The sequence below is a fragment of the Equus caballus genome, chromosome 24, assembly GCF_041296265.1.
Source record: "Equus caballus isolate H_3958 breed thoroughbred chromosome 24, TB-T2T, whole genome shotgun sequence".
In the NCBI taxonomy this organism is placed as follows: domain Eukaryota; kingdom Metazoa; phylum Chordata; class Mammalia; order Perissodactyla; family Equidae; genus Equus; species Equus caballus.
This window is the reverse complement of record NC_091707.1, coordinates 47,994,105-48,016,379: the sequence shown is the minus strand read 5'-3', so window position 1 is coordinate 48,016,379 and position 22,275 is coordinate 47,994,105. Positions and strand designations below refer to the sequence as shown.

At 40.8% G+C, this 22,275-nt stretch overlaps 1 protein-coding gene and 1 long non-coding RNA gene across 8 annotated transcripts in view; one reads left to right on the top strand and one right to left on the bottom strand.

Annotated features, from left to right (window-relative positions):
- Positions 1-2,989: 2,989 nt before the first annotated feature.
- On the bottom strand, positions 2,990-5,451 carry LOC138920628 (uncharacterized). Its single transcript, XR_011432112.1, has 2 exons — positions 4,574-5,451; positions 2,990-3,246 (listed from the first exon to the last, which is right to left on the bottom strand). It is a non-coding gene; the product is annotated as an uncharacterized lncRNA (long non-coding RNA).
- The window catches only part of ATXN3 (ataxin 3), a 36,455-nt gene continuing 18,928 nt past the window's right edge, over positions 4,749-22,275 (top strand). For 3 of the 7 annotated variants that reach the window (XM_023627708.2, XM_070249133.1, XM_070249132.1), the window contains exons 1-6: positions 4,758-4,849; positions 10,887-11,051; positions 11,282-11,326; positions 15,110-15,195; positions 15,661-15,727; positions 18,698-18,785. In XM_023627708.2, the coding sequence (XP_023483476.2) occupies positions 4,826-4,849; positions 10,887-11,051; positions 11,282-11,326; positions 15,110-15,195; positions 15,661-15,727; positions 18,698-18,785 (475 nt within the window). In that variant the 5' untranslated portion in view covers positions 4,758-4,825. 7 annotated transcript variants of the gene reach the window in all.

Sequence of the window (22,275 nt, the reverse complement as noted above, 5' to 3'; positions counted from 1 at the left end):
ATTAGAAAGGTTAAAATTTAAAAAACTGATCTTACCAAGTGTTGGCAAGAGCATAGAACAACTGGAACTCACTGCTGGCAGGAATGGAAACTAGCTGTCAGGAGGTGTGCCGCTTTGTAAATCAGTTTAGCAGTTTCGAGTTGAACGCACCTACCCTATGACCTAGCCATTCCACTGTGAGGTGTTTATCTCAGGGAAATGAAAGCATGGATCCATACAAAGACTTTCACACAGATGCTCACAGCAGCTCCATTTGTAATAGCCAAAAACTAGAACCCAAATGGCCATCAACAAATAAATAGATAAATTGCGTTAAATCCATATAATGGAATACTAATCAACAATAAAAAGGGATGATCTGTTGATAACACCATAGGTGAATTTCAGATAAAAAACACACTATATGATTCCATTTATATAAACTGTTAGAAGCTGCAAACTCATCTGTAGTAAGAGCAGATCAGTGGTTCCCTTTAGGAGCAGGGTCCAGAAAGGATTTGGAGGGAAGAATTATAAAGAGTGACGAAGAAACTTTTGGCAATAGTATGCTCATTTTGTTGATTGTGGTGATGGTTTCATGGATGTGTATGTATGTCATCTGTCATATTAAACTACTTGGGAAACATTTGTTTTAGGTAAGATTGAATTTAGAAGTAAAAATTGCAATAAAATGATACTCCTTAATTATCACTGATCCTTGTCAGAACTCGGGACACTGAAACTGGCACATTATAAGTTTTAAAATGTGAAACATCTGAAATTCTTTTTAGCTATTTGGTTTTGGGTAACAAAATGCCAGTTTAAATTTAAAAGATACAGTGTTAAAGAAAATAGAAATATCTTTGTGCAGTCTCCCTTTTAACGTAAAATTTCAATAAAGGAGATTAGAAAAAAGTTGAGTTGTCTAGGGTGACATAGGAAGTCTACTGAAAGTGCATCTATCTGGTCTACTCTGTCTCAAAGAACTCCTTCCTGATTAGCTCAATAATCTCTCTCCTACTGAATTGATGTAATCCTTTTTTGTGCCAATCAGTCTAGAATAATTCATGCATTTATTCACTGCTCTGTACACACCCTTGATATAAAGAGTAAGACTCCTCAGATCCTCAAAAGCTGACAGTTTAGCAGCACATAAAGTAATAATTCCGGTGTGGTGTGATAAGTGCTTTAACATAGGCATGTGCAAGGTATAGTGATGGCACAAAAGACTTCTTCTCAGAGGATTTTCTGGAAGTGAAAGGAAGTAGCTGGGGTGACCAGAGTCTGGTGTGACTGGAGCAGAGGGAATTTGGGGAGATAAAAGCCAGACATGTTGTTGGTCCAGATCACAAAGAGCTTTTTAAGCCAGGAATGGGAAGCCACCGAAGGATGTTAAATAGAGTAAGATTTGTGTAATTTAAAGATCTGTTGCAACATAAGCTCCAGGAAGGTGGGACTGTGTCTCTTTCATGGTTACAGTCTCAGTGCCTTATACATAGTAACACTCCATTTGTTAAATGAAAGAAAAAGTGCTGAGATTTGCACATTTGAAAGATCACTTACTGCAAAATGAATCGAACATACTGAGGATGGAATCAGAAGACCAATTCAGAGACCCTTGGACTGGACTACACAAGAGACAGAGCCAGAACCAAGCAGCAGCAATGAAGAAAGAGGGGAGAGGAGTGAATACACAGCATTTGAGGGCTGACTGGAAGAAGGGGTGAGGTGGAAGAATGGGAGAAAGAATTGTGAATGATTCCCAGACACTGGCGTCATCAGTTCATTTGAAAGATAATCAACTACTAGAAATACGAAGTCAAATAAGACATGGGCCCTGCCGTCAAGACATTTATGGGGTATTGGTGAAGATGTATGGTTGAACCAACTACTACGATACTGCGTAGAAGGTACCATGTATGATAGAGTCACATGCTACAGCAGCTCAGAGGAGGGACAGGGACTTCTAAATTAGCTGGAGATCAGGGAACACTTCCTGGAACGTATGGTCATCGAGCTTTGAAGGACAAAAATAAAGGTAAAGTTTCAGATGTGCTGAATATCAAGTGGAGTTATCAGAATAGGGAGTGCAACAAATCTAATACCCAAATCATCCATGGCCTCAGAGGCAAGGCCAAAACCAGAACCTGCATTCTGACTCCCAAGCATTGATCTTTTCACTTTATGATGCTCTTATTAATCACCTGCTCAACAGGTTGGGGAGCCCTATTGAAATGATTAGTATAAATTCAATATTACTAAATATTGCCAGGCACCATTCTGGGTATTAAGAATTTAACAGTGAACAAAACAATAAGGTCCTTCGGCATAATTTACATCCCAGTAAGCAACTAACTTTCACTGTAGAAAGTTGAATCATGGCCTTCCAAACTTCAGGTCCATCCAGAACCCAACACCTTACTTGGAAATCCGATCTTTGCCAATGTAATTAGTTAAGGATCTCTAGATGAAATCACCCTGGATTGGGGTGGGACCTAAATCTAACGACTGGTGTCTTACAAAAGCAGAGGACATGAGAGACACAAAAGCAAGAAGGCCATGTAAAGACAGAGGCAGCAATTGGAAGTATCCTGTCACAAGCCACCAACACGAGGAGCCACCAGAAGCTGGAAGAAGCAAGGAAAGATGCTCCCCGAGCAAGTTCCAGGGGAGCGTGGCCCTGCTGGCGCCTTGCTTTCAGACTTCTCACCTCAAGAATGGTGAGAAAATAAGTTTCTGTTGTTCTAAGCCACCAAGTTCATGGCAATTTGCTATAGCAGCCGTAGGAAATGAATACAATCACATATTGTTTTCTGAATAAGTAATACATTCGTATAGTTCAAAACTCCAGAATAAAACTGTATCCCGTGAAAAGGCTCCCTCCCACCTCGTCTCCTATTTGCCTAGTTCCGTTCTCACCTCAAACATGTAATCTCCGGGTTTCCTGTATATTCTTCCAGAGATGTGTAATACATATACGCACAAAAATAAATACATGACTCTCTACATGGCCACATAATTTCTTTTTTAAAAAATCAAAAAAACTTGTTTCCATATTTTTTTCACTTCATGAACCATGATTTGTTTCCCCAGTTAGGCCACAATTGCTTAAGAACACAGACTGTTTTCCCAGTACAGGACTGTGGACTGTGCATGCAGAGACGTTCAATAGGTGGTACCCAGTAACCACATCCTCCTCTTGAGCACCTGGTCCTCACCGGCAGTCTCCCTTTCCTTACTCCTGCTGCTCCTTCTGTTGCTCTGAACCTGCACACACCAAAGTCATCAATGGTCTCCACAGCAACACAATGTATAGACCCTTGCAAGTCCTTTTTGTTGCTGGACCTCTTGGCAGCAACTGACACTGACGCCTCCTTGAAACATCCCCTTCCCAGGGCTTCCATCATATTACACTCTCCTGCTTTTTCTTCTTTCTCCTTGGCTTTTCCTTCTCTACCCTCAAGGGTCTGCTCTAGAGCCTCTACTCAATCTCTTCCTTTTCCCCAAGATGATTTTATTCACTCCTGTGGTTTCACTTCCCTTTTTTATGCCAACAATTCCCCATTCTATAGCCAGACCAGCTTCCTGAACTTACTCGGTCTCCAACCATTACTCAACATAACTGGAATGTCTCATAGATATAAGTCCAACATCTCCAAGATGTAAACTCTTTGTCTTCTTTTCCCCAAAACTTGCTCCTCCTCCAGTATTCCCTATCTCAGTGAATTCTGCCTAGGGCAGAAACCGACGAGTTGTTCCCTAACACTTCTGTCTCCCTCACTCCCCACTCTGTCGCCAGGTTCTGTTGTCTCTGCCTACTTCCTAATTCTCTCTCAAAATGGTCTTCTCTCTCCATCTCCAAACCGCTACCCTAGCTCAAACACTATCATCTCTCCCAAATTCCTTCAACAGCAATGGCCTTAATCTGTGGCCAAAGGGACCTTTTAAAAATGCAAATCTGAGCATGTCTCTTTCCCTTTATAAACTTTATATAGCTCCCCAGCGCCTTTAAAATTAAGCACACCTTCCTTAACCTGGTTTCAAGGTGCAAGATCTGCTCCTAGCCTACTCCTTCAGCTTATCCATCCCCCCCCCGCCCCCCTTTACTGGACTCTTCACCTCCCTCAACCCATGCTTCCACTTCAGGGCCAGAACACTTACACTAGTAATAAGGTATGTGGCTTACTTGCTGAACTTGGACATTGTGGTGCTCTTAACTTCTCTGTGCCTCAGTTTCCTCATGTGCAAAATAGGGATAATAATGCCTACATCAAAGATTGCTGTATTAAATTCGTTCATGTATGCAAAGCACTTACAAGAGTGCCTCCCCTACAAGAAGCCCTATATAAATATTAGTATCCTTTTTACACAAGTACTTGGTATTGGGGGATACAATGAGACTCTCAGTGGGGGAAGAAGAGGAAGATATTAAATAATTATATGCAAGTATGATAAATAGAAAGTGTGAAGTGGAAAACAAAAAGAACGTAAAACCCGGGTGGTCCTCATCCAGACCCCTAGAAGCCTAAAAATCCATAGCAACGGATGGGAAGCGGAGAAGATCCTCCGGACGGCAGGCGACGCTGCAACATACCCCAGCCGGCTGGCTCACAGAAGATGGGAGGACGCGCTACAAAGGTCACGTGCCCCCGCGTTTCCATCCTCGGCCGGCACTAGCTCTTCGCTCCGCGTGACTCGCATCCTCGGGGCCGATTGGCCTGCGCGAGGCACGTGGGCAGCGGCGGCCGGAGGCGGGGCGGGGCAGGGTGGGCGGAGGGGTGGGGCCGGGGGGCGGGGCTGGAGGGGGTGGTCCGGCGCGGGGGCCGTTGGCTCCAGACAAATAAACATGGAGTCCATCTTCCACGAGAAAGTGAGTGTCCGCGTTCGGGGGGGAGCCGTGTGCGGCGCGGCGGCGGCGTGGGGCGCGGTATCGCCGCCTCCCGGAGAGCTGGGTGGGGCCCGAGACGCCCCCATCCCTATCTCGCCGGGCGGGAGGAGCTACAGCGAGGGGCGAGCTTCCCCGACGCCCCCCCTGCACCCCCCGCCCCTGCGGCCCGTGCCCGAGGTGCCCCAGGAGCCCAGGCCCGGGCTGTCCGGGGATCGGGGAGGGAGCGAGGCCAGGGCCGGGGGCTCGTCCGCGGGGGTGGCACCGAGAGGGCTAGCTTCTGCGCTTCCCCTCCACTTTCCATGGGATTCCTTCTCCAGTCCCTTGTCCTCCACTCTCCCTAGGTTCTAGCTAGTCACCTCTCGGACACCTCCCTCGACCCTCCCCAACTCCACCCCAGTCTGCCAGCCCTACCCCTTGGCGGAATTAACGCTCCCTTCTCTGGGCTCCTCAATTCTAGATTGGAACCTCCCATACACTTAGATCTCCGGGGTTGTATTCATGTCCTTCTCCTGCACTAGGTCTGGGAGCCTCTGGAGGGCGGGGACCTTGGCTCGTCCGGTGGAGGGCCTGACACTTAGGCAAGTGAAGTAGGCAACCCCATGCGCGCCTAAACAGGGAAGTCGTCACAAGAGTTTTTGTTACGGGATGTTTGGGTTTTATTTCTTTGGCAGTCCCATCTTTCCGGATCAGTGGACACCCCACTACTTAATAAGAGAGCTAGCCTCCTGATTTTGTGCCCCGCCTGTCTGATTTTTCTTTGACTCTTCAGTGACCACGCACTTGAAGATACTCTGTGGCATGTGGAGAAACTCGTCTTCTCATATACAATTCTTAAGCCACTTGGGTGTGTAGTCCTCAGGACAACTTTGACACATGATATCGATTTCATAATAGTTTCAGGTTTGGGAAGGGTTGTGGTGAGGCTGTTAATAGGAGCAAAGAGGTTTTGTTAACTACTTGGAAATCATCATTGATCCATTTGAAAATTCACAGCCATGACAATCAGATAAAACAATTAGAGATGAAAGAGGCACCATAGACATCTAAACAAATTGTTAGATGGAATGCTTTTCTTTACGGAAAACATTTCAGAAAGTTTGGGCCAATTTTAATAACCAATTTTAATATAGGGACGAGGAAGGACTCAGTGGTGTAGTTATCACTAATCTTTTGACTTGATTGACATAATTTATGAATCTTGGACAAGAGAAATTTAGTTGCTTGGCTGAGGGCTAAGGAGATTGGGTGAAGAGAACCTGGCCTGTGCATATTTTTATTACTGACTCTCAAAAGCTTTGGTGTAGGACTAGATGCTTCAATATGGAAGACTTTAAACATTATTCACACTGCTTCTTGAAAAATGATACAATGTATTTTTAACAATATTACTGTTACCTAGTTTGGATAGATTTCAGCGAAGGTAACTCCTAAACCATGGGATCAAAAGAAGCTGAGCGCTAGCCTAATGAAAATCTTCTTACCTGAAAGTCACTCTCAATTATCAGCATGAGTGTAGGCTTAAAGATATTTCAGGAATACATTTATCCTTATTATAAACTTACGTGTATTTAGCAAATGAAGGGTCTTAAAGTTCTGCAGGTATATTTCAGGAGTATGGAAAGCACCTGTAGCCATAGGGCCCATTGTTAATCTCCTACACAGTCCATTGTGGGAATGCTTGAGTTTAATATGCCATTTTCCAGTGCATTCCCTTCCCCTCCACAACGTACATTTAACCCTTGCTAGGTCCTGGGTTTGGAGAGCCAGAGAACCAACTTTGGCCCTAAGGAAGCTGTGTATGTAGAGATAGCTGCCTGCAAAGGGTCTTGCAACCACTTCCTCTTGGAATATTGGTGTCCCCATTTTTCAGAATTACCACTTTGAGTGCCCATTATTAAGTTGCAATGTAAACCTAACACTTGTTCACTGGTACATCCCCAGTGCATGGCGTATTGTAGGTGCTCAATAAATATTTGAATGAATGAATGAATCAAGAGTTCCTTGAGCATCTGAGACGTATGTGGAGCTGTTTATCTAAAGTTAACAATTTTCTGTAAATATTTTGGGCTGCACAGGTCATCTACAGTCTCACGTATTCTTGTTTGTGTTTTTTACCTCCAATCATCTAAAAATGTAAAAACTATTCTTAGCCACTGGGTCAGGTAGGATTTGGCCCCTAGGTTAGAGTTTGCCAACCCCTAACTTAAATCCTAATGCTAAATGGCCAGCAATTGCTGGGGTTGTTTTTGGGGGGAGGGTAGTTCTGGTGCCTGTTTTCTGTCATTTTTGGTATCAGTTCTATTGCTGACTGCTCTTGGTGCAGTCACCGCGCCATCCAAATTGGTCCTTTTCTGTAATGTGAACTGAGAATGATAACCAAACTTGTTAGGATTATATTTAAAGTTAGGGAAAAAAATTGCAACGACGCTGAGCATTGACTTTATGACGTTCATTATGCCCTTTTGTGATTGAAGGATCTTAGTCATCTTTAGGATATTTGAGGTTTGGGAGTAACCAAATTCCGCCTAAGTGGGTTGAGAAAGTGCTAATAACCACTGGAAACCTCTGCCTGCGTTTGGATCCCAGCTCTACCATTTACTATCTGTATGATCCTGGGCAAGTTACTGTGCTCCAGTTTCCTCCTCTATGGTTTGGGGATAGTGAAGTGTCTGTCTCAGAGTTATGAGTACTTAGAATGCTACCTGGCACAGAGTGCTCTAGAAGTGCTGGCCATTGTTATTCAGACGCTTGTGTTTGCTGAACCTTGTAATAAGTGGGGGAGGGGACTGTATCATCCCTCAGGTGAGATGAAGAAGTGCCCTTAGGTTGGGTGCGTGGCCTGGGTTAGCCTGTTTTTGAGTGCACCCTTAGGTTTCTGCCTGGTTTCTGTTGTAGTCATAGTGTCTCTGGGAATGTGAACTAGTTTCAGGTGGGTCCTGAGGACTGTGGGGGCAGTGGGGGAATGATTTGGTTGCAGGTCCCTTTTGTGGTTTTATAAAATATTGGTGAAACTGGAGATGTCGTTTGTTGATCCTCTGCTCCCAAGACAATAAAGTCTGCGCCTGAAATCATGGAATTTGAATTTGAATCGTGAAGTTTAACTATAGCAAAGTGAACTTCTCTTCAGCTTTGGTTAAGACTTGAGAAAGAAGTGGCTGGGGATGGTTTGGGAGTGGGGTGGGAAAATGCATATTCTGAGGCAGGGCCATTTTACGGTTTCTTGGTCCATGTTGACTTTGATTCATCTTGTGACTTTAAAAAGTGCTTTTAAATTTGGATTGAACAGTTTGTTCTTTCCTTCCGTTAAATTTTATTAGAAGTACAGAACTTGATATTATTCCCTATAGCAATGCAGTTTTACTTAAACAAGGTTTGATTTCAAGTGCTTATTTTTCATGTTTTAGAGCTAATTTTTTTATGGAGAGAATTTTTTTTTTTTTAAGATTTTATTTTTTCCTTTTTCTCCCCAAAGCCCCCCAATACATAGTTGTATATTCTTTGTTGTGGGTCCTTCTAGTTGTAGCATGTGGGACGCTGCCTCAGCGTGGTTTGATGAGCAGTGCCATGTCCGTGCCCAGGATTCGAACCAACGAAACACTGGGCCGCCTGCAGCGGAGTGCACAGACTTAACCACTCGGCCACGGGGCCAGCCCCATTATGGAGAGAATTTTTTTAATCAAGTATTTGGATGTCGTTATTTCTGTATATGGTATTACATATGTTGACCATAGTTTGAGAGCTCCAAACTGAGGCAAGTAGCCTGACAGCAGGACAGAAAATGCCTCCATGCCTGCAAGGGGAACTGCCATCCTGGATTCTAACATCATAGATCAGTTCTCCTGTTTTTGAGCTTTTGTAAATGGAATCATACAGTGTGTGCTCTTTTGAGTCGCTCTTTTCTGACATTGTTTGAGAGATTCATCCAAATTGTCACAGGTGGTTAATTTATTCTCGTTATTGTACGGTCACGGTTTACTTAAAGATGGGGATACGTTCGTCATTGTGTGAACATCATAGAGTGCGCTTACACAAACCTAGATGGTATAGCCTACTACACACCTAGCGTGTATGGTACTAATCTTGTGGGACTTCCAGCATATATGCAGTCTCTCGTTGACCGAAATGCCATTATGCAGCGCATGACTGTATAATATTCTTTTGTGAATATAATGCAATCTATCCATTCTACTGGGATGGGCTTTTGGGTAGTTTCCAGTTTGAAGGCCATTAAAAATAGAGCTTCTATGAAAGTTCTTATACATGTCTTTTAATGAACGTATGTTTGCATTTCTTTTGTTTGCATTATGTTCCTAGTATTGGAATTGCTAGATCATAGGGTATATATATGTTAAGCTTTAGTAGATACTCCAAATAGTTTTCCAAAGCGGTTATACTAATTTATACTTCCACCAGTAGTAAATAATAGTTTTGATGTCTCTAATCCTCTCCAACCTTTTAGCCATTCTGGAGAGTGTGTAGTGGTAGCATGTGGTTTTAATATATGCTCCCTGATGGCTAATGAAGTTGAGTACCTTTTTGTGTTTTTTAGCCATTTGGCTATCCTCTTGTGAGTACTTGTTTGTCTTGTCCATTTTTCAATAGACTGTAGGTAGGACGTCTATATAACCCTTCAGTTCACATTATAGTATTTAGTGGGAGTTGCTCTCCGGCAGTAGGAAGACGGTAGAAGGAAAGAGAGATGGAGACGAGTCCTCTGTCACCATTGCGGCTGTGGCTTGAGGGACAGACAGCATCTTCGTTACTTCCCAGCTACTTATTCCATCCCAAGACAGAAAGATAAACTTATCTTGGCCTCCTGTCTCAGACTCAGACTGTCTCAGTGCTGCCTTCCTATTCCATTATATACATATACCCTGTACCTTTCTCAGCAGCTGCATACTGTTCATAGAACATTAATTTATCAGGACAAATATGTGTCTTGCAAGGTGTTACTCTTTAGGGTGACCATCTATCGTGTAACAGCTCAGAACAAATTGCAGGCTGCCCGACAAGCTGGGTTAAGTAATACACTTTACTGGGGAAACAGAGAACTTAGAGACCAGGGTTAGCAGGAGCAGAAAGCATTCTCTCGTGCACCACCACCCTGCAGAGAGGCCAACCTGGGGTGTGTGTTCCCAGGGAGGGATCTCACCCGCCCTGTACTTCTTATAGGGCAAGCATGGGAAAGCAGCAGTGTTGCCGGGAGAGGCGTGATAAGCAGGCTGCTCGCTGCCAGGCAGTCTGGATTTAGATTTGGGTTGCCAGTTATATGAGAAGCCAACTGCCCAGCATCCGAACACCCTGGGGCCCATGGGAAGTTGTACTCTCCCTACCGCCATAACAGGAAGTGGGTGATCCCATGGGGTGCTGAGCTTGGATGCACCCCTTGGTGGCTTGTCTAGAAATCAGCTGCAGGGGTGGTTTTTGGACGTATTGCTCCTTGCATCACATTGTGTGTATGTTATCTGCAGAGTTCCCTGAAGAGAACCTTGACTCTGTAGCTGCAAGTTTTCATTAACATCGAACAGAATTTTTCTTACCTGTATCAATTGTTGAGATTGGAAATTACATGAACAAGCATTTAGATCGAGTAGTGATTATCTTATTAAAAGAACACATGTCTGGGGCATTAAAATTCCCTTTCATCATTAGTGACTTGACGTGGAATCTCCGAAGATGACTTTATTTTAGGCATTGAAAATGATGAAGGCTGAATGTTTTTATAGAATAGTTTGTAGTAAAATATGAAATTTGATGTCTCTGATAGATGATGTTTGTTCAATATAAATCATTCTTAAGTTTTTGATCGTATAGCTAAATAATTGTAGTTTGATTCATGGTAAAATTGTAAAATAAATGTTAAATGAAAACCCATGTACTTAGTTAATCCCGCTTGTCTAAAGCTAAAAAGATTTCGTTTGACTGTGATAGGTTAAGGATTAAATTCTTCTTTAGGGGAAGACATTGTACAAATCTGTTTAACAAATCACACGTGAATTTTTTCTTTTGGAAATATTAGCAAGAAGGCTCACTTTGTGCTCAACACTGCTTGAATAACCTGTTGCAAGGAGAGTATTTTAGCCCTGTGGAATTATCTTCAATTGCACATCAGCTAGATGAAGAAGAGAGGATGAGGATGGCGGAAGGAGGAGTGACTAGTGAAGACTATCGCACATTTTTGCAGGTACTGATTTTCAAGTCACTAAATAGCATTTTAAAAAAAATATGGGTACTGTTTAGAAAAAGATGAACCATTGTTCCTATGGGGATCTGACTTGTTAATTATAGCTCTGCTCCTGACTTTCTAAATGGGAATGCACGCGATGTTATTTTAAATATGTAGACTAATGGCAGTTTTTATCCTTCTCTCCCCACCCGCAACCCTCGCCTCAACTATGCATCCAAATTAAACAGCAGCCTTCTGGAAATATGGATGACAGTGGCTTTTTTTCTATTCAGGTAAGTAGTCACAAGCATGTACTAAGTGTTGTTTATGTCCTAGGCACTGTTGAAGCTCAGGGCATGGCTGATATGAGTATCTTTTCACAGCCTTTTAGTCACTATAATCGTGTGACCTTCAGCACTTTCTCCAATAGATTGTGTCTAAGAGTGTAAGATTATATTCTAGAGTACTAGATTGTTATATAAATAAATATGAAAATTAGAATTGTAGAATCGTCATTTTAGAGTATGGCTCTTTGAAAGGAGATTATTTCATTTGCATCTGGGTGCTAATAATCTTAATTCCAATAAGTCACAGTGTTTTAAACTTACTGTCTCTTGCATAAATTTGAGAAAATGCAGCACCTCACCGCCTTCCATTTAGATCAGCCCACCCGCATTGGATTCCTTTATTATGGTCTGTGGCTTTTGCTTTTTTTTTTTTTTAACTTATATATTCACCCATAGAATTCAAGGGCAGCTGTATTACTTGTGAGATTCTTTCATCTTGTCTCTGGGTCTTTCATTCTGTTTCTAATATCTGTGAGGTGTCTCCTTGTACTGTCCTCCCGGACTCCTCGTTCACCAGCATTTCCATCCAGGGCCTCACTGTGGACTGTTACAGGTAACAGCTACTGCAGGGCTCGGATCAGAGGCCTGAGCGGGCCCAGCCCTGGCCGTTTCCTGGTTGGGCAGCGCTGCCGTTGGGGGCCAGTTCACCTCTGCCCACTACGCTGCTTTCACGTTTTGTCTGTGCCTAGTACCTTGTTTGCTTGCTTCTCTCTTGGCTTCTTTGGAGGGTAGATAGTGAATTTTCAGAAATTTCTCTTTTCTCCCTCAGCAGTTTGAAATAATCATGTTTATCTTTTGTTTTTTCCCTAAAAATTGCAACCCATGATCATAGAAGTTTACAATCTTCAACTTAGACTTTCAATTTAAATCCCCAGGGAGAACTCATCTTAATAGACAGAAAATTGTCGTTATTGCTGACATATCAGGTAGTGAGTTGAATGTAACTTTCCTAAAGCAGGACCCGTAGCAGCCAAATTATCACGTGTATGTATTGCACTAGTTTAAGAATAGAATATACATCTGGATTTTTAAGGCAGGTTTATCTAGGAATTGTGTGGTTCTCTGGAACGTCCGAGGAACCTAGTGTGAAAAGCACTCTTAATGCTTAATGTGTGTATGTTAATTCTGGATTTAATTTTAGATCTATATTCTTACACACTTTTTTTTATTGTGGTCATAATAGTTTATAACATTGTGAAATTTCAGTTGTACGTTATTATTTGTCGGTCCCCATATATATGTGCCCCTTCACCCCTTACGCCCGCCCCTCAACCCCCTTCCCGTCTGGTAACCACTAATCTTTTCTCTTTGCCCATGTGTTTGTTTATCTTCCACGTATGAGTGAAATCATATGGCGTTGTCTTTCTCTGTCTGGCTTATTTCACTTAACATAATATCCTCAAGGTCTGTCCATGATGTTGCAAATGGAATGATTTTGTCTTTTTTTATGGACGAGTAGTATTCCACTGTATTTATATACTACGTCTTCTTTATCTAATCATTAGTCAGTGGGCACTTGGGTTGCTTCGAAGTCTTGTCTATTGTGAGTAATGCTGCAGTGAACATAGGGTTGCATAAGTCTCTTTGAATTGCTGATTTCAAGTTCTTTGGGTAAATACCCAGTAGTGGCATAGCTGGGTCATATGCTATTTCTTTTTTTTTTCTTTTTAAGATTTTATTTTTCCTTTTTCTCCCCAAAGCCCCCCAGTACATAGTTGTGTATTTTTAGTTGTGGGTCCTTCTAGTTGTGGCATGTGGGATGCCGCCTCAGCGTGGCTTGATGAGCGGTGCCCTGTCTGCGCCCAGGATCCGAACCAACAAAACACTGGGCCGCCTGCAGCGGAGCACGTGAACTTAACCACTCGACCATGGGGCCAGCCTCTGTTTTCCAGTTCTGTATTTCCCTTGTTTTTCATCCTATGTATTCCCAACTGCCAATTCAGTTTGGTGGTTCTCTATGATGATTTTTCTCTTTATTTGTCATTTGTGTCTCTGTTGTGATTTTTTGTTTAGTGGTTACTATGAGGTTTGTATAAAAGATCTCATAGATGAGATAGTCCATTTTCTGATAGCCTCTTATTTCCTTAGTCTCAGTAGGTTCCATCCCTTTCCTCTTGCCCGTCTAAATTATTGTTTTCACAACTTATTCTGTTTTGAGTTGTGAGTTTGTGATTAAAAGGAAGTGATTAAAGTTATTTTTGATCTTTTCTTTCCTTTATGTTTTAATTGTTTGCTAACTTGTTCTCGTAGAGAGCTGCAATTTTCTGTTTTTGTCTGTCTATTTTTCTCCTTGCTCAAGGCTGTGTAACCCCCTTTTTTTTTCAGGCATGAGGGCCTTCTTGATCATTTCTTGTCTTGTGGTGATGAACTCCTTCAGCTTTTGTTTATCTGGGAAAGTTTTTATTTCTCCACTTGTCTGAAGGATAGTTTCACTGGATAGAGTATTCTTGGCTGAAAGTTTTTGTCTTTTAGAATTTTGAATGTATCATTCCACTCTTGCCTAGCCTGTAAAGATTCTGCTGAGAAATCCACTGAAAGCCTGATGGAGGTTCCTTTGTAGGTTATTTTCCTCTGCTTTGCTGCCCTTAATATTTTTTCTTTGTCATTGACTTTTGCCAGTTTTACTAATGTATGCCTTGAAGAAGGTCTTTTTACATTGATGTAATTAGAAGTTCTAATAGCTTCATTTACGTGTAATTCTAGCTCCTTCCCCAGGTTTGGGAAGTTCTCAGCTGTTATTATCTTTGAACAAGCTCCCTGCTCCTTTCTCTCCCTCTGGAATATCTATAATCCTTATGTTGCATTTCCTAATTGAGTCAGATATTTCTCAGGGAATTTCTTCATTTCTTTTTAGTCTTAGTTCTCTCTACTCCGTCAAAGCATTTCTATATTTCTGTCCTCTGAAGTACTAATTCTGTCCTCCATAATATCACCTCTGTTTTTTAAGGATTCCAGATTTTTCTTTATTTCATTCATTGTGTTTTTCATCTCCAACATTTCCGATAGGTTTTTTTTTATAGTTTCAGTCTCTTTTCTGAAGAATTCCCTGTGTTCAAGTTTATTCCTGATTTCATTGAACTGTCTTTCTGAGTTTTCCTGTAACTTGATGAGTTTCTTTATGATAACTATTTTGAATTTCTCTCATTTAGATTGTAAATTTCTGTGACTTCAAGATTGACTTCTGGGTACTTGTCATTTTCCTTCTGGTCTGGAGCGTTAACATACCTCTTCATGCTATTTGATGGAATGGACTTCAACTGTCGCTTAGTGGTAGTTTCTGGTCACAGATTCCACCTGCCTCCACTAAGGGCAGGAGCTGTGTATTCTGAGCCTGCCATGATCCCTGGCAGCTATGCCTAACCGCTAGAAGCTCCCTCCGCTGCCTCCTGGGGGGTCCAGCACCCGCACCTTCAGACGTGTGGCTGTGTGGATGTCCCAGACGTCTGTTGTGTTGTGTGAATGTCCTCTGTTGGTTTATAAATGTCCTTTTTGTTGTATTTTAGTGGGGAGAGACTAAGGGAAGAGCTCACTCCACCATGATGCTGACGTTGCTCTGAGCTCACCCAACCGGCTGCTATCCTGACTTACATACTTTTTTAAAACCACAGCCTTTTGGGGAAATTTATATATGAAGTAAAGTTGCTTGCACAACTGACATGGCTATACTACTTGAATTTGGAATTGAATGATTTAGCTCATGAAAAGTTGCTTTTTTTTTTTTTTTAACAGGTTATAAGCAATGCCTTGAAAGTTTGGGGTTTAGAGCTAATCCTGTTCAATAGTCCAGAGTATCAGAGGCTCAGGATCGATCCCATGTAAGATTTTATTTTGCTTTTCTTACATTCCTTTTCCTAAATTTCATTTTTAGAGTCATCTTTCTTCTAGAAGAAAAATGTATTTTGAATGCTTTTGTTTTGATGCTCCCTGTTTCATTCCCTCAGATTTTCCTCTCACCTTTTGGGGGATGTCCATGGACATCTGCCTGCTGAGCCTTCCTGACACCTCAGTGTCTGGCTGCGCAGAGTTGATCCTCGAATGCTGTGTGATGCTGTCATTTGTGCACAGCATCACTAATCTGCAGATTCATAGTGTTTTGTAATTTCTTAAGAATCAGTGGTATTTAACTATATGTTATAGTTAATTACATTTAACTATAATTATAAACATAATCCTAAATTATCATAAGTTTTGTGTAATACTTGCCAGTAAACAAACTAAATGAATATGAACTCTAATATTTTAGCTTAATATTATGTGTGTATTTTCTTTTCTTTTTCTAGAAATGAAAGATCATTTATATGCAATTATAAAGAACACTGGTTTACGGTTAGAAAATTAGGAAAACAGGTAATGTTCTAATTCTGCACTCCACCTGCAACTAAAATGTAAGGGTTTGGTGCCTTAAAGATGAAGAAACTCACCAGTAATGTGTGTGTTTGACATGGTTTCAATCTTGATAGATAGAAATTTGCTATTTTAAAAAGACAGTATCAATTTCCATTTTAGATTTGTGACACTTACATACAGTTTAACTGTATCATAAGAAAAATTCTCTATTTAAGACAATGCAAATGTGGTTACTGTAAGTGGGTTTTTATGTGATAAAGATGTTCTGTTAGGTAACTATCACATTTATAGACTTGTATTTAGCGAAATAGTGTCACAAAGCCTGAAACAGTGTCCAGCATGATAAAAGTTTTCAACTATGTTTGCATAATAAGATTATTCACATTCCAAAATGCCACATAATAAATATATCTACATAAAGTCATTTGATTTTTTAAAAGAAAAAGAACATGGCATGTGTCTTGAGCAAACCTTTTTTAAGATCAAGCAATGTACCTAAAATGTTATTTTTAAAAATAATTACCAATGATCTCTATGCCCACAATTCCATTTTTGAAACAATTATTTAAAGTCCTTTTTATTAGACTTTGAGTCTTTGAAAGAGTTATTGAAAATAAGCTAATACAATAAAAGGAGTGAACTATTGTTACATGCAACAACGTGGATGGATCCCAGAATAATTACACTGAGTGAAATAATCTAGACATAAAATAGTATGTAGTGTATGGTTCCATTTATGGAAAAGTCTACAAAATGCGAACTAATCGAGAGTCACTGAAAGCAGACTGACCAGTGGTTGCCTGTGGGTGAGGAGGGCAAGGAGCAGTGAAAGGAGGATTACAGGGCACAGAAACTGGGCAGCGATGAGTATGTTCACCCTCTTGGTTGTCATGGTTTCAAGAGTGTATGCATATGTTAGAACTTTTCAAATTGTACACTTTCTGTGCAGTTTATTGCATATCAGTTATACCTCAGTACAGCTGTTGAAGAAAATAATACAAAGCAAAAAAAAAAAATGAAATCGAGAAAGAGTGCATTGAATTAAATCTTAGTAAAAGATAATCGAAACACCAAAGCTCTGCTGTTATGTTTTAAGTCAGCCTCCTAGAAGCAGCTTCCTCTTACATGGTTGTTTCTTGAGGTCCCTCCAGAGGAGCTAAGAGCAGGTAATGAGGTGTGGTGCAGCAGAGACTGACCAGAGGGGGAATCAACTCCAGGGAAAAACCCTGGCAGGACACTGCCTAGATGATTTAACCTCTGGGTTTTATTTATATCTTTAAAAAATTATGATCAAGGGGCCAGCCCTGTGGCCGGGTGGTTAAGCTCGCGGGCTCCGCTTCCGCCACCCAGAGTTTGCCAGTTTGGATCCTGGGTGCAGACATGGCACTGCTCATCAGGCCACACTGAGGCAGCGTCCCACATGCCACAACTAGAAGGACCCACAACTAAAAATACACAACTATGTACTGAGGGGACTTTGGGGAGAAAAAGGAAAAATAAAATTTAAAAAAAAAATTAAAAAAAATTATGATCAAGTGTTCTTTACTTTTTAAAGTAATTGCTGACTTTTTTAAGATTTGAAGACTTAGATTCCAGAAGTTCCTTTGTATTGATATACATCTTAACTTATATCATTAATTTGAAAGATTCTTAAAGTTTTAGTTTTTCAAAATTGAGTTTTTACATTTTTAAATTCTTTGACAAATACAAGAAATGTCAAATTTTAGCTTATTATCTTTGACTCTAATTTATATTTTTGTTTAAAATTATATTTTTCACTATAGGCTCTTTTGTCGGAGATCACTCTATAATGAAAACAATGACTGGAAAAATGAGTATCATCTATGTCAAAATTCAGGGAAGGTAGTTGGTCATGACTCTACAGTAACTTTTTTCTTTTTTTAAAGATTTTACTTTTCCTTTTTCTGCCCAAAGCCCCTTGGGACATAGTTGTATATTTTTAGTTGTGGGTCCTTCTGGTTGTAGCATGTGGGACGCCACCTCAGCGTGGCTTGATGAGCGGTGCCATGTCCGCACCCAGGATCTGAACTGCTGAAATCCCTGGCCGCCAAAGCAGAGCGCGAGAACTTAACCACTCGGCCACAGGGCCAGCCGCTCTACAGTAACTTTTAAAACTTTTTGTATCTTGTAGTCTAAATTAGGACTCCTATGAGGTAGTGACTAAATGATGTTAGCTAAATGTGATGGTGGCTTAATGATCTTTTTAAAATGAGTTGGTGATTACAAATTCTCTTCCTGGAATATCTAACTTTCTCACAATTAGAATCTTTTAGCCAAAATTATCAGTGATGGGAAAACTATGTAGTTGTCATTCTTCTTCCACAGCAATATGGTCTGGTTAGATTACAGTTAGGTGGGACTGATAATTTGAAAAACAATTAATTATAGCTATCAATAAAGGTACTTAAAGTACAATCAGTTTCTGTTCTTTTTGGGGGTGATATAAAGTTTATGGCTTAAAGCAAACTTTTATTTTTTTAATTTTTTTATATTTCGTGAGGATGATTAGCCCCGAGCTAACATCTGTTGCCAATCTTCCTCTTTTTGCTTGAGGAAGATTGTTGCCGAGCTCACATCTGGAGCAGTGTTCCTCTGTTTGTGTGGGACACCGCCACAGCATGGTGATGAGTGGTACTAGGTCAAGGCCTGGGATCCAAACCTGGGAGCCGCCAGCCACTGAAGCAGAGCACATGAACTTAACCACTACACCACCAGGCCAGCCCCACAAACTTTTATTTTTAAACATTTAATAGTGATAAATCTGCAACATTCTATTTCAGTTTTTTAAATCACGTTATTTAATTACTCTTAAAAATCTCGGTTTGACATGTTTCCAGTGTTTAGGCAGTCTTACTAAGTTTAAATGGGTTATATCTATTCTTAATATGTGAAACTTCTCTATTACTTACAATGTACGCTAACTTAAATATTGACTTTCTTTTTTTCCAGTGGTTCAACTTGAATTCTCTCTTGACGGGTCCAGAATTAATATCAGATACATACCTTGCACTTTTCTTGGCTCAATTACAACAGGAAGGTAAACAAAGACTGAAAATTTTATGATGGTATCTTTCAAAGTAGCCAAATAAAGCTAGCTCATTAGATATGAATGTAACAGTACTGTTTTTGTGGCAGAGGCAGTGAAATCTTTGTTTTACTTGGTGAACTTGTGGCCGTGATTTGGCCAATCCTGTTAGGGGAGAGTTCTCGCTGACACCTGGCCCCTCCCGAGATGCTGCCTCCTTTACAGCCACTCTAACTAGTGGCTCTTTTTCCTTCCATACCCCACACAGCACAGGGTGCCGGGGCAGGGTGGGGGTTGGGGGGCTGGGTATACTTCTTGCCCATTCTAGGCCACTGTTCTTCCCTAAAACCTCTAGCTCCTTTGGAAGGCATGCCACTAGATTAAATGCTACCCTTGGCTCTGTTGCAGTCATCTCTGATCCTCCTCCTTTTTCATTGAAGATTTTAGGATCTGACTGTCTTCTCTCTGCTTCACCTCCTTCCGTCATTCTTAGTGATTTCTACATCAAAAATCAACCCAGTTCAATACTTTACTTCTTAATTTCAACGATCATTTTCTTCACTCTTGCCTTGCCGTTACTAATAACCGTACCACCTGCAAATCCCAATTACAAGCATCCTACTCTTTGACCATTGCTTCCTATGTTTATACCATATTTTCTGTTTTTTCCATTCCAACATTTCTTTAAATCTTACCACAAGGTCCAGACATTCTCCTTATAAATTTCTTTCTTACTCTGCTTATTTTCTATAATCCAACCTTATAATCACTTCGCAGCATTCCTCAGCTCCTTCCTCCTTCTCTCTCTCCATCATACTTTCATGACAAAATCCCAACCCTGGTTGAAACCAAATCTTAGTGTCCGTTCCTGCCCCAGAGCAGCTGAACATGGCTAAAGAATGACATAAAATATAATGATTGATTTTGCTTTAAATTTATGATCACAAACTTCAAATGAGCCTGTCGTGCTGCTCGACATTCCTACTGTTTTCTTAGTGAGTTCACTTGCTGCTCACCAACATGATTATTTCATAACTTGTCTCTGTAAACCTCTAAGCACTTCCTTCTCCCTTCCTCACTCCTGGCTTATGGCCTGCCTTTATAATCTACTGAGAAAACAGAAGCAATTAGAAGAGAACTTCTTCATCTTTCTGCCAGCAAATCTATCAACAACTCTCTATCTCTCCCTGTCCTTTGAGCCCACGGAAATAGCTGACTTGTCCCCTGCTCCTAACGGAGACTGGCCTCTCACTTAGCGGCTGGATCCCAGCTCCTCTACCTACTCAAGATCTTTGCTCCTATATCATCAGTTTTCCCCCACTTTGCTCTCTTATGCCTATCGGCAGAGAAATAGGCTCTTTATCTCCATTGATTAAGAAGAAAAAGCCTCTCTTAACTCCAGGAAACTCCAGCTGCCTCCCCATTTTCATTTTCTCCTTAGAATCGTCTCTCGTGTGTTGTCTTGTACTCATGATCTCACTCTAGTCACACTGTCATAACGATGTCACCCTCTTCTCACTGTCACCAATGACTTCCACATTTGCCACTGCCAGTATTCGTTTCTCAGTCTTCCTTTTATTTGCCTTCATCTTATTTGTGGATATAATTGACTACACCATACTTTAAACAGAACAAGATAAAACTTTATTGTCAAAATTTTCGAACAAATTTAAAAAGTAGAGAAAATAATGTGTTGAACTCTCATGTACCCTTCGCCCAGCTTCAACAATTATCTCATGGCCAATCTTCTTTTATCTATTCCTTACCCACTTCCTTCCACTGTTTATTTTGAGCAAATACAAGGCATCTTATAATTTTCTCTCTGTTTTTTTAATTAAAATTTTTAAAAGCAAGGACTGTTGTAGCCACAATACTATAATCACATCTAAAAAATTTAACCACAGTGCTTTAATAACATCAGATACCCAGTCAGTGTTCAAATCTCCAGTCTCCTTAGTTCTGTTATGTTTTTTACAGTTTAATCAGGGAAGAAATAAGGTTCGTAGATTACACTGGATTGGTATGTCTTTTAAGTCTATAGGTTTTCTCTCTTTTTTATTTTTTCCTTAATTTATATGAAGAAAATAGGTCATTTGTTCCATTTCCCACATTCTGGATTTTGCTGGTTGAATCCCTATTTTCCTCTGAGCCCTGGCTACCTGATAGGCTAGTCCTTAGATCAAGAGGCTGGATCTGATTCAGGTTGATTTTGGGGAGACAGTGGAGGTCTCTTTACAGATGGTGTGGCGCTTGATGTCTCGTCTCTTCTTTGTGACTTGAGTAGCTATTGATGATCAATCTCTAGATTCGTTATTTCATTAAGGATTCCAAAATGGTGACAGTGGATTCCGATCGTTCCTTCATTTAGTTGCAGGGATACTTCTATACAAATAGACTTTCCCTCATCAATTATTTGCTTATCCTAAAATATAGTTCATATGGGAAAAGCAGGATAAATATTTCTTTCCTTTTATCAGTCATAGCGTCCTTCCTCCAAAGGATAACCTATTAGGTTTGTTTTCTTCTTTTACTGAAGTGTCATTGTAAACTAACCCATTAAAACAGTCCATTGTAATTATTATTCCTATTGATACTCAAATTGTTCCATTTTGGACCAGTGAGGAACCTTTGAAGTTGACTGCTAAGTTTCTGAAATGACCACTGCAGCCTTTTGAAGGCTTTCATTTTCGTGTAACAAGCTTTTTCAGGCTTATCTTATGTGTGTCCTGCCCTTTTAGTGATGGTGTTTAGAGGTCCCACTCCGGGCACTGGTGTGCTTATTGTTACTGGGTTGGTTGTCATGTAACGTTCTTTCCAATTCACATGTAGGATTATAGTATATTTGCTTCTTTGCTTTCATATACTTGTATCTCTTTTCTTTTATGCCTTAAAACACTAGTTTCTAATCATATCCTCCCCTCCACACTTGGCTTCCAGGCCACTATGCTCTGGTTTTCCTTGTATCTCATTGGCTGCTTCGTTCAGATTCCTTTTCCAATCTCTAACGATTGGAGTGACCAGAGTTGAGTCCTCAGACAACGTCTTGATTATGTGCTGTCCCATTATATTAAATATTATCTCTAAGATCTATATCCCAATAATTCCCAAACTTTTATCTTCTGCTTAGACATCTACCCTGAACACCAAACTCCTAACTTGGAAGTCCAGAAAGCATTTCACACTGAACATGTCTACAAAAGACTGATTATTTTTTTTTCTGAGGAAGACTTGCCCTGGGCTAACATCTGTTGCCAATCTTCCTCTATTTTGTATGTAAGCTGCCACCACAGCACAGCCGCTGACAGACGAGTGGTGTAGGTTCATGCCCAGGAACTGCACCCGGGCTGCTGAAGCAGAGTGTGCCGAACTTAACCACTAGGCTACTGGGGCTGGTCCAAGACTGATTTTTTTTTCATCATGCATCCCATCCCTCAGGTTTTCCCTTTCAGTAAGGATCGCTCTTCTTGAACTCTGGTTCTTGTGTGTTATGTTCATAAAGCAG